Source organism: Vigna unguiculata, chromosome 6, assembly GCF_004118075.2.
Source record: "Vigna unguiculata cultivar IT97K-499-35 chromosome 6, ASM411807v1, whole genome shotgun sequence".
Taxonomy (NCBI): Eukaryota; Viridiplantae; Streptophyta; class Magnoliopsida; order Fabales; family Fabaceae; genus Vigna; species Vigna unguiculata.
In genome coordinates, this window is record NC_040284.1 from 15,026,872 (window position 1) to 15,040,594 (window position 13,723).

Consider the following 13,723-nt stretch of genomic DNA (forward strand, 5'->3'; position numbering starts at 1 on the left):
GTTCCTACGCGAATTGTCGCCTAGGCGAGCTGGTCTCGCTTGAGAGAGAGACACTCTCGCCCAAGCGAGACGGCCAAACCTGAGCGAGAATTCGCCAACAATTATAATTTCCCTATGTTTGAAGCCTTGCCCATGCGAGGATGACCCGCCTAAGCGAGATAGCTCCCTCGCGTGGACGAGATTCTCTGGCTTGAGCGAGAATCACTGTTGTGGGACTTTATTTCTCTGTTTTAAATGGATGAACCTATATTTAAATGAGATAATGTGAAAATTTTGAATACTATGCTGGATTGTTTTGACTAATAGTATGTGATGTGAAAAGTTGTATGAAATTGGATCATGAGAATATGTGGATGAACTAGAATTTCATGGGAAATTTCAGAGAATATGTTAGTGTGTGTGAGGACATGAGGACTCCTGATTCGTTGGTATCCTGAAACTCCAATAATCATTCACGCTCATGTAGAGCAAAATGGATTATGTCGTGAGGAGTAGCAAGAGGTCCTAGTCTCTGGACTTGATCAGTCTTAGACGCGAAGGAGACTTACCCTGTGAGTGGTCGGGTGATAACCCCTTGTGTCCAAACTCTGCAGAGTTTGGGCACCTTCACAGGTGCAAGCCACCAAGAAATCCAATGTCACTTACATAATCCGGATATTGAGTCTAGAGTCATGTATTTGTGTTGTGTCGTGGTGGTTTAAATATTTTTGATGGATGTGAAGATACTTGCTCATGAATTATGATTGAATTGCATAATTTCTCTTCTTTTAGTTAGCTTACTCTTTTTGTCTGTGCTTGTTTTTCTTGTGTATGTCCTCTTTTGCAATGATCACCTATGAATTGGTGTGAGCAGAGAAGGATTCAGGTGAAGATATTCCTCTCCTAGACAGGAGTTGATCCTTGGCTTGGAAATCCAGTAGTAGCTTTTGGGTTAGGCTCTATGGAGTTTTGTGATGTATAAATTATCTCTTCTGTAACATAGATTGTACACGTCGATAATGACTTATATGGTTATTTTGGATGACTGTATCATCACCCTATAATGGATATTTCTACTATCTGCTTTGTTGGATCATAATATGATGTTTTATTTAGTAGCGTAAAAACTATTAAATGGGATGTTACATTAACAATATTTACCACAAAATTTATCTACATCAAATTTGTTAACCACTTACAAAAAATTTATTAGCCATACTTTATTTACACAAAAACTATTAAAAAAGTTATTAAACACAAAATTTATTAACCAAAAATTTATTTTTTACAAATTTTCATATTTTATTAATATAGTAAAATAACAAAAAAAATAAAACTAATTTTAGTAATCTATAAACAATTACTTAATATTTTTAAGGTATCGATATATTTTAAAATTAAATATCTTTTTTTATTTAAATAGTCAAAAATATATAACAAAATTATAAAACATTAACAAAATTAAACCAATATACAATCAGTATGTTCATTAATTTCAACACATTAAAATTATCAAGTAAGTTCAACTTAATAAATTAATTATTTTTTAATTTCATTTTCATTTGTTTAATTTGTTTTTTTTTACTTGTTTTTTTTTAATTTTCTGTTTCAATTATTTTATATAAACTACTACTAATATTGATAAAATTTTAGTTAAACACAATTCGTCGTGAATTTTTTTTTTAATTTTTTTGTATTTTATATTTTTTTAAAATTAAATATTTTTCTCTAATAATATAAATATTTTTTGCATAAATTTTTTTTAAAAAAATCTGCTTACTTTTAAAACAATAAAAATACCATACTATAATTTAGTTTTCGCGAAACGAAATTCCAACTAATAAAAAAGGATTATGATTATCTGACAAACGTTTTTTGGACAAAATTTGAGAGTTTATTTTTTAACACACACTAAATTTTTTTTTTCTCCTTTTAAATAGTATCAAATCTTTATTTCATCCATTAAAATATTGTCAGGTGTATTTTATCAAAAATTTGATAATAAACCTTTGTCAAAACATAATCTTTCTTTAGGCTAAAAAGTATCATAATTGTGACAACTTTGTTTTTTCATGAAACGAGATTGGGCCTTTTGAATTTACACGAACTGCATCGATGGGTGAAACACACTAAACTATTAAACTGACATTTTATTTTGACCCTAAAATCCTTTTACATAGCTTTGATTCATAGGTTAACATCAAACTCTTATCATATGCTCAAGAACTACTACAAAGAAAAGGTAACATTTTATTGAGGTGAAAGAAAAGCTAAGACTCTACTTCATCTCCTTAAGCACATCATAAACGTTTCTGTAGGATCGAAGAACCTTCTTCCAAGAGGGTCTGCTGCTAATATCATCCCACCAACGACTCACATTCTTTCTTTCTCTAATCATAAACCCTCTTTCCATATCATTCACCAAATGATAAGTATATTGAAGATGATTAAGATCAGCAAGACTGAAGAAATCCCCTGCCAAGTACTTTGTCTCTGATAGCCTCGTTTCATAAATGTCAAGCACTTTTCCAAGCTTTTCCTCATTCTCTTCAATGGCCTTTGGGTCCATTGCTTCTCCACTTACTACATAAGCAATGTACATTTTTACCAAGTTGTAGATTGGTGGAGTATAGTGATGGGCTTCAACTTCAAGCCATTGTTCCACAAGCCCTCTTTCTTCCATTGTCTTTCCTAACAAATTCGACCCTTGATCTTTGTACTTTTCTGCATAATACCTCAGTATTGCTCGAGATTCTGCACAATCATTTATGTTATGTTAATATGTTTAGTTTTTCAAGAGAAAATAGATAATTACCGTGGATATACAACATCAATGAAACATGAGTCCAATTCATATATAAGGAACTGACATCATTTTCGATCTAAAATCTTAAGACAATGAGTTTATGGGTTATATGGTGTCTAACTTTTTTATTTTTACTCGATATTATGAGATTTAGATTCAAACTTGTATTTCTAAGTTAAAATTATGTATAAAGAAAATATGAAAATAGGTAAAGGAACTAACCATAAAGAACATAATCCCCATCTTCAACAACTGGAAAGAGTCCAAAGGGCTGAAAACAAGAAGCAAGAAGCATTGAGAAATAATAAATGGGTAAAATTGCAGAGAGAAAGAAAGAAAAAGAACCTGCAACTTTAGGTATTCGGGTTGTTTGTGCTCTCCCTTAAACCCATCAACATGCACAGTTTCAAACTCAACTTCCTTCTCAATCAGACACAGTATCACTCCCTTAGTGCTAGCATAATCTTGGCCATACACCTTCACAACCATTCTTATTTGCAGAATAAAACAACGTTAGAGAAGATTTGATCCAGGAATGAAGGTGAACCTTGTGGTCTCTTATAGTGTCAACCTCTACAAAAAGACGATGAAGTTTCAAGACAGGTTACGAAAAACGGACCACTTTATTTAATAATTATTGAAGTGCTCAAAAATATTAATTCATACCAAAGGTAATAAAACACTACACAATATTTTTAATTACAACCACATCAGGATGGATAAGGTTTAATAAATATTTAATAAATGTAATAAATAATAGTAATAAAGACTATTCAATGTCTTTAATTAGTGGTGACCACAGGTGAGAATTTGGGAATTTGATTATTCTATTTCAATCTCTCAGGGTAAAACAAATCATGTTTCTAATATTCATGTTGAATGAGAATGAAATTATTGTCTCCTTTTATTTTTATCAATGGGAACTATACTGTATTCCTAGGCGTGTACATGCCCACTTTTTTATTATTTCAAATATTAGTTTAAATAATTTTCTTTACAAAAATAAAAACTAAATAATAAAAGTATATGATATTATCAAGTATGAAAGAATATACATTTTCTTTGCTTTTCGTGAGCATCAAAAAACAAGACATAAATTATACTTGTATAAAAACTAAATAAGAGTATTAAATAACATTATCTAGATAATTGTGAAATAAAATCTGCCTTAAAAATAAGTTATCAAATTAAGGATATGAAAGAAAAATAATATAATTTTTTTAGATTATTCAATAAAATAAAGGTATTATAGGAGCATGTATGAGGATGGAGATGGATATTAATGTATATGAAAACGAAAATGAGATACATATATACATTAAAAGTTCAGTATTATCTATACTTATATTCAATGTCAAAGTAAATTTTTTATCCATGATTTGCGACACTAAGCATGAATACAAGTTCACTTGTCTATAATGAAACCAACGCGGAGAAAATATGAACAAATGGTAACAATCACACGTGGCAGTGGATACAAATAATGAAGTTAGAAGAAAGAGCACACGGTCCAAAATAACAAACGTACTTAGGGATTATGTTTTGTGAGACAATTAACATATAGGTCATGCTGATTGGTGGGGGAAGGGGCGGAGAATGATTGTGACAGACCCTTTCTCTCTTTTGGGTCCTTTTTTGTTTCTTGTTTCATCTTTTACTCTGTAATTACTGCTATATTCATAGGAGTAGACGGGTTCTCTATTTTTCTTTCCATAAATAATACAGTTATAGAGTTTTTTTTCTTCCCATTATAACTCTTTGTGTGATCATTGGTGACTACTGTTACATTGATGCTTCCATTGAATATGGCAGAAAACACTCGCTTGAAGGACCTCGCCTCCGATGTGAAGCGGTTGTTAGAAATGATGGATGCACGTGACAAGGAGTACTCTACTCGTTTTGCAACGATAGAATCAACAATAGAAGACACGCTCAAACGGTCACCGCAGGTGGAACCTAGTTCGTCGAACCCACCTTTCCAGGTCCGCAATGTCAATAGATTTTCCCCGTTTTGATGGAGTTGATGTTCTCTCGTGGATCTTCAAGGCCGAACAATTTTTTGATTATTACCATGCACCAGATGTTCATCGTTTAACCATTACAGCGATACATCTCGACAAAGACGTGGTTCCATGGTTCCAAATGATGTCACGAGCAAATGCATTTCCTACATAGGTTGCTTTCACGAGAGCTCTTGAATTAGAATTTGGACCCTTTCCTTACGAAGTCCCTCGATCAACCTTGTTCAAGCTTACTCAATTCGGATCTGTTCAAGACTATTATACTCAGTTCATAGCCTTAGCCAATCGCGTCCAAGGAGTCACCACTAAGGCTGTGTTGGATTGCTTTATGGGTGGTCTTAAACCAGATATCCGCAGACATGTAATTGCACAAGCCCCAACAACCTTACTTCACTCAGTATCCCTAGCTAAGCTTTATGAAGAAAAATACATACCCAAACCCAGACCTTATTACCAACAATTTCAGACCAAAACACAAACCCCAAACACTAGCCAATAGGTGACCCAATCACTCAAGTCCACCAACCTACCACCCTTATTGCCGAAACATGTGACCAATCAGAAAAATACCAACATCAAAAGAATTACCTTAGCGGAAATGCAACTACGTAGAGAGAAAGGGCTCTGTTTTACATGTGACGAAAAATTTGCCCTAAGCCACAAGTGCCCAAATAAGCAGTATTTGTTCTTGCAATTGGAAGATGAGGAGAACGTTGATATTCAACCTAAGCCACCTGATATCTCTGATTTGGTAGAAAACTTGAACGTACAAGAGCACCACTTATCATATAATGCACTAGAAGGTTCTTATGGAGTAGGTACTAAGAGGTTTTGTGGATCTATTAAGAGTATGCAAGTGCAGGTCTTACTTGATAGTGAAGCTCAAATAACTTTTTGCAGCCCAAAATCGTTCAATGCTTGAAATTGTCGGTTGAGCCCATACCTAATTTCCAAGTACTAATGGGGAATGGAAATGCTCTGATAGAAGAAGGATTGATTAAGAAGCTGGAAGTAACAATCCAAGGACATTCGTTAAAGTTGCTTGTTTATCTTTTACCTGTATCTGGGGCTGACTTGGTTTTAGGAGCAGCTTGGTTAGCAACCTTGGGAGCACATATTTCCGATTATAGCAAATTGGTATTGAATTTTTGTTTGGGCAATCAGTTTGTAACCTTGCAAGGGGAACAAACCAAATTACCCACTCAAGCACAATTTGATCATATGCGCAGAATGCACCAAAAACAAATGTTATTGATGAGTTGTTTACATTGCAAGTGGAATCTTCTCTATCTCCATTGGATCAATGGATTGACATCCCGACTAATTTAGACCCTGAAGTGGCCATTTTGTTACACACAAAACCATGCCATTACATTGCTTCTAGGATCTGGACCTGTCAAGGTGAGGCCCTATATGTAACATCCGTGTCACACTATAAATACCCTTATAGCCAGAAATTACAGATTGATAAAATGATTAAAGAGATGTTGGAGGAAGGAATTATAGTTCCGAGCACTAACCCTTTTTCTTCCCCTATCGTTTTGATGAAAAAGAATGATGGAACATGACGATTCTGCATTGATTACAAGGCCCTCGATGCTAAATGTTAAAGACAGTTTTCCCATACCTATTGTGGATGAACTCCTTAATGAGTTATTCGATGCTAAATTTTTTCCAAGTTGGATCTAAGGTCGGGCTATCACTAAATACTAGTGAAAGAGAAGGGTAGGCATAAAACAACTTTTAGGACCCATCAAGGTTTGTATGAATGGCTTGTTATGCCATTTGGTCTTTTTAATGCCCCGACAACCTTTAAGAGCCTTATGAATGGAGTATTTCAAGGTATCCTAAAAAAATTTGTCTTAGTATTTTTTTGACGATATCCTTGTATATAGTCCCTCGTGGTCTTCTCACTTGCACCATTTGGAAGTGGTTTTAAAATTATTACAGCAGCACAAGTTGTTTGCAAGAATGTCCAAATGCTCCTTCGAATTACAACAAATACAATATTTAGCTCACACGGTTTCGGATGAAAGTGTGTCAATGGAGAAAGAGAAAGTCCAAGCAGTGATAAACTGGCCTATTCCTCTAAATATGAAGCAATTGGGGGGTTCTTGGGACTCACAGGATACTATAGAAGATTCATCAAAGGTCATGCATCTATAGCTGGCTCTTTAACTAATTTGTTAAAGAAAGATAACTTTCAGTGGGATGCCCGAGCCACAACAACTATTGAGAAGCTTAAAACGGCCATCACTCAAGTCCCAATTTTGGCTTTCCTTGATTTTTCCAAACCATTTGTTTTGGAAACAAATGCCTCAGGTTCTGGAATAGGAGATGTTCTGAGTTAAGAATCTCATCATATAGCATATTTCTCAAAGAAATTAAATACGGGAATGTAGAGAGAATCCACTTACATTAGAGAGCTTTATGCCATAACAAAAGCAGTGGCTAAATTTAGGCACTACTTGCTGGGTCATAAATTCATCATAAGAACATATCAAAAAAGATTGAAAAGCCTTACCAATCAAGTACTTCAGAATCCGGAGCAGCAGAAGTGGTTCCACAAGTTGTTGGAGTATGATTTCACAATAGAATACAAAATGGGAAAAGACAATATTGTTGTTGATCCCTTTCTAGATCCTTTTATGTGGCATTATCCCAGCCTCAACTCCAGTTCATTCCTATATTGAAAGAAGCACTACTTGCAAATTCTAAATTAAAAAAATATTATAGATGCTTGCTTGCGGCACCAACCCCCAAATCCTCATTATTCAGTGAAGCAAGGTCTTCTATTTTGGAAAGGTAGAATAGTTATTCCAGTTGACCATTCCTTAGTCCAACAAGTATTACAGGAATTCCATAGTTCTGCCATAGGAGGTCATTCTGGTTATTCGAGAACGTTGGCCAAAATTTCTTCTCAATTTTACTGGCAAGGGATGAATACTGCAATCAAAGAATTTGTTCAAAATTGCTTGATCTGCCATCAAGCAAAGACTTCGAATACTCTTCCCTTGGGGTTATTACAACCACTTCCAATTCCTGATATGATTTGGGAAGACATAGCAATGGATTTTATTACGAGACTTCCACCATCCCATGGTTTTACAATGATCTTCGTAGTTGTGGACATATTATCTAAGTATGGCCATTTTTCTCCTCTGAAAACATATTACACTAGTAAACAGGTAGTAGAAAATTTTGTGTCCACGGTAATTAAACTACATGGATTTCCAAAAAGCATCATCACAGATAGGGACAAGGTTTTCACTAGCCAACTTTGGCAACACTTGTTTAGATTAAGTGGTACCACACTTTGTATGCCATCTGCTTACCATCCACAATCCAATGGTCAATCTGAGATTGTGAACAAGTGTTTGGAAATGTATTCAAGGTGCTTCACATTTCAAAATCCTAAAGAGTGGGTTAAGTTCTTGCCTTGAGCTGAATGCTAGTATAACACTTCCTATCACCACAGCACAGGCATGACTCCTTTCAAGGCAGTATATGGAAGAAACCCTCCGCCATTAGTCAAATATGTGCCTGACCCAGCAGATCTTATTTCAGTTCAAGAACAGTTGCTACAAAGAGACATTATTCTCTCCCATCTTAAACATAATCTTCATTGGGCTCAGCAAATAATGAAGAAAAATGCATATTAGAAGCGGATGGATGTGGAATTTAAAGTTGGAGATAAAGTCTTGGTCAAACTACAACCTTGTAGACAACACTTTGTTGCTTTAAGAAAAAAATCAAAAATTGAGTTTAAGGTACTTTGGTCCTTTCCCAATAATTGAAAGGATTGGTAAGGTTGCTTACAAACTGTTGTTATCAGAGACTGCGAGAATTCATCCAATTTTTCACATTTCACAGCTTAAGCCTTGTAAAAGGAACCATTCTCAATCTTATATTCCCTTACCTATAACTTCAGGGGACACACAACCAGTACTTCAACTAGTTGTTATTCTTAACTCTCGAGTGATTATTAGGGGCACAAAACATGTTTAACAACACTTAATCCAATGGGAGGGATTGGATAACACACAAGCCACCTGGGAAGATCACACTGCATTAGAATCTGCTTTCCCACAATTCAACCTTAGGGGCAAGGTTATGCTTAATAGGGGAGGAAATGTAATGAAACCAATGCCAGAATAGACAAATGAGGAGAAAATAGGAACAAATGGTAACAACCACGTGGCAGTGGATACAAATAATGAAGTCAGAAGAAAGAGCCCACGACCCAAAATAACAAACGTACGACTTAGGGATTATGTTTTGTGAGGCAATTAGCATATAGGTCATGTTGATTGGTGGGGGAAGGGGGGCGGAGAATGATTGTGACAGACCCTTCCTCTCTTTTGGGTCCTTTTCTATTTCTTGTTTCATCTTTTACTCTGTAATTACTGCTATATTCATAGGAGTAGACGGGTTCTCTATTTTTCTTTCCAGAAATAATACAGTTACAGAGTTTTTTTTCTTCCCATTATAACTCTTTGTGTGATCATTGGTGACTATTGTTACATACTTTTATACAATAAACTTATAAATTAAAGATGCAAACAACTCGTTCAAGATTAAACTGGAATTTTAGACATATCATTGTTGAAAGAATTTTGAATAGATATACTAAAATCCACCTGGACGACATGATAAACACTATATGTGCCCGACCCGACCTGTTGTCATCTTTATCAATAGCGAATCTTGGCGAATAATTTTAGCGAAGCTAAAATAATATACTAAAAATTTATATATTTAATTATTGTTACTAATATAAAAAATTAATACATAATTTAATATAATTGTAGCTCCAAAAGAAATAATTGTAACATAAAAAAAACATACATTAGATATTCCTATATTTTAAAACATTTTCTCATATCACATTCCAAAGAACAAATACGAAACTCCCCCTATAATTATTCTTTGAACATTAGGAAAGGGTCCCATTAATTGAACAATTAGATCATGAGTATCATGTTTTCTAATATGTAAAATGGTTGAATCTATTATTTAAAAAATAATAATTCTATTCTTTTATTTTTCATCAATATATCTTTTTTTTAAGTTTGAGATTAAAAAATAATTATCATTATCAGATCAAAAATTCAAAGACATAATTACTAAAATAAAAATTTATGATACTTAAGTCATATTTAAAAATCGGTTATGAAAAAACACATTATTTTTTTTCTTTTATATACATAAAAAATGAATATGCAAAGGCTCATAAGACTAAAAAGATAATGTTAACTATTAAACTAATATTTCACTATCAAGTGAGATAAAAGAGAATTACTTTCTTCTTCACGAATGGAAGAAAACAGGTAAAAAATAAGAGTAAAAATAGTGAATTTGTGTCTAACTTACTTTTTTCTTTATAAACAAAAAGGAAAACATGTGAGAGTGGAGGATGAGTACAATATGTAATAAACTAAAAAGATAGTGAGAAAAAAATAAAAAATATTTTTATTATTTATTATATTTTATTATTTATTAACATTAAATGTTGTATTATAAAAGAAATAATGAGATATCTAATTTAATTTTCTTCAATTCCTTATATATACACTACATATAATTTACAATTTAAAAAAAGAAACACTTTTAGGGGGGGTGCATGTCCCATTCTAGTCCCTTCAAACATTTGTCATTGCTCATAAGTCATCTATAAATGATACAATATTGAATCGCCTAATGCCCTTTACGGTACAATCATGACTAATTTGGAGAATTTCTAACGGTAGAGAATAAGCTAGAATTGGATGTTTAATGTAAAAATAAGGTGTTCTTAAAGATGGAGAAAATAATATGGTAAAAGACAAATCATCTAGAAAATGTATGGCTTGGATCGTCTAGTCAACATATCGTCTAATCAAGACATTGCTTGTATCATCTAGTTAGTATATTATTGGACTCGTCTTATCTATCATATGATGTGTGGTCTAATAGATGTATCATATGTTGAACTAGTTTACTGGACTCACCCAATATCATTGTCTAGTTTGTACTTTTGATTAACAAATTAGTGGTTTTGTTTGATATACATCATTTTTAGCACCTCGTTTACAACTATCGTTTGATGTGTTAGGGCCCATTTTAAATAGTTGTTACGAGATAGAAGTTGTTGATTAGGATATTATTCTTTTCAAAATTCAAGGTATATTTTGACGTGTGATGACCTTAGAGATAACATTCGAGATAGTGTTGTATTCTACAAACTTAAATGTTATCTCTAAGCCCTTAAATCATTGCACATAATTTGCATAAAATCTCTACATGGAAATCCGCAACAAAATCAACTTTGGACGTGATTTCAGAATCTAAAATTGAAGTGAGTACTTTGGATCCTTAACATGGATGATGCAACAACTAAGGTCCATCCGAAATTACTATAAAAGATGAGTTCCACTAAAACCTCCACCATTCCAAAATCACATTTTCCATCCATTACCACTTCCCTTCATGTCTTGGGTGTTCTTCCACATGGAAAAGCCATCCCTCTTGGTCGATATTATTAATTTCATAGTTGATTTAGAGGTTGGGTGCAAGAAAGGTATTATTCTTTAAATTTAGGATTATGTTAGGACAATTTTTTATAACTCAATTTTATTTCTTTGAATAAAATTCTTATTAGATTTCTGATAACCTCTTATTTAAGTGAATGGTAAGAACTTTACATTGTTGGCAATTGCACATTTAGAGTTTATATCGCACTGTATTCATATGTGATGGGATCGATAAAGTGTAAATAGAGTCTTAATTATATATATATATATATATATATATATATATATATATATATATATATATATATATATATATATATATATATATATATATATATATATATAATGGAGCGAGTAAGAAGCTAGATGAATTAATTGACTAGTTAACTCTCATTTATATGCATGTATGCTTAACAAAGAGGTAAAGGAATAGATAAGACTTTACATTGTTGGCGATTGCACATGGAAGTATAAAAAGTGTGTTGCTTGTATATGATGAAACAAGTAAGAAATTCAATTAATTGAATGGTTGTTTAGTTAATTTAAGGTCTATTTGGAAATTGATTAAGTGATAATCATATGAAAACCAATGGAGAATTCAACTATGGAAGAGTTAGAGAATCAACTTGTCCTTTTATATTTGTTTTTATTAACTTCTTTACTATTTTAAAGTCCTTTCTTTATTATTTATATGCTTCTAACCATTTTCTGCAGATCTTGTAAGTAATGTTCTAAGAGTTATTGCACCGGATTTGTTGGAAGATGACTAATAAGTGTCTAGTTTACTTAATATTGCATATGATTTTTTACACTTATCTTGCATGAATTTGGTGAAACATGCCCTTTTACTTTAGATTACAGAATGAGGAGTAGAGAAGAAAATATATAATTTAATGTGTTTGTGATGTTTTTTCATATAAATTCAAGGAACTCAATAGTATGGTGTTGAGCCCCAAAGTTGTCGTTGAGCACCGAAAGGCAGTTTACTAAAGATTCAAATATGAGCCATGTGGTTGAGTAGCGGTATTGGCCCTAAGCCTCAAATGAAGAAACCTTCACTGCAAGAAATCCCAAGCACCATTATTGGCAGCTAAGCTTTAGAGAAAACCCTAATAGGAAGGAAAGCTCAACTGTTGACCACCAGACCAAATGCTCAAGCTTGGAGAAAACCCACTTAGGAAGGAAACATCAATGGCGACAAACATCTTTATAGCTGAAGCAACACATTTCATTTCCATAAAAACATAGCCTTGCTTTGTTATTTGTATGGGTGGCAAATTGGTTGGCCCGACGGGCCAACTTGCCAGCCCGCCAAAATGGGCCGGGTCGGGTTGGCATTTTCAACCCGCCAACCCGTTTTGGTTCGACCCACCTAGCCCGCCAAATTAACGGTTAAATATAGGTCAGCCCAATTGTGGCCTATTGACCTGATTTTAGTTTATTTTTATTTATTTTTTAAAATTAAAAATAATTAAAAAGATTAAATTTTCTATATAATATTTTTGTAAAGATGTAAATATGGAATACATTATAATTTAAATCATTAACACTTACAAACTAAGTTCCAATTATTAGTTATAATAGAGTAATTTAACATGTAAATATAATTATGGGTTAAATATGTTTTTGGTCCTTCAACTTATAATGAAAATTGGAATTAGTTCCTCTTGTAAACCTTGAACCAATTTAGTCCCTCAACTCTGTAAATGCGTGGATTTAGTCCTTGACAAGACATTGTTTTCCCTTATTCCATTGCCCTTTTGTACCCATCTTGATGCTTATTTAGTGCTTAATTGTCTTTTGTTAGTACATTTTTCTCAATTGGATTGGGCCATTTTGTTTTTTAATTTTGAGTAATTTGGCATTAATTGGTCTAATTTTTGTTTCTAATTATTTTTAGGTATTTTGTGGAGCAAATTTTGGAGCTTGGACACTAATTTTAAGATGAAGAGAGGGTTGTCACATCATTGTCACGTCCGCATCATGTCAATGAACCTATCCATGTCACTAGGCCACCATTTTCAGCCCATAGAGGCGTTTTTATAATTATGAGTGGCAGAATGACAGTTTTGTAAATACTTTTATCTGTGGTGATGTGATCACGTTTTTTAGGTATTCTTCATGGGCAGCCATCTTCTTCTCCCACACTCTCCATTTTTACATTTTTAAAGAGCACCTAATTGGGATTTTCATTTTCCACTCATTTTCCACATGTTTTGAAGCGTTTTTTAGCATTTTTCTCAATATTTCAGTCTGTTTTCTTCATGATGGTGATATATTTTCGTTGCCTTTGCTTTGTAATTTGAATTCCATGGCTTTCTGATCTAGTGTATTGACTACTTGAAGGAGATGCAATTAAACTTTGAGGTTCTGTTTTGCATTTGTGTTTTATCTCTCTTCATCTT

General features: G+C 33.2%; 1 protein-coding gene across 1 annotated transcript; it reads right to left on the bottom strand.

Moving 5' to 3' along the window:
* Positions 1–2,109: 2,109 nt before the first annotated feature.
* LOC114189003 (glutathione S-transferase F9-like) lies at positions 2,110–3,358 on the bottom strand. The gene is made up of 3 exons (XM_028077697.1): positions 3,131–3,358; positions 3,008–3,056; positions 2,110–2,733 (listed from the first exon to the last, which is right to left on the bottom strand). Exons 1-3 carry the CDS (start codon positions 3,272–3,274, stop codon positions 2,258–2,260), a joined length of 669 nt encoding a protein of 222 aa, XP_027933498.1. The 5' UTR covers positions 3,275–3,358; the 3' UTR covers positions 2,110–2,257.
* Positions 3,359–13,723: the final 10,365 nt, after the last annotated feature.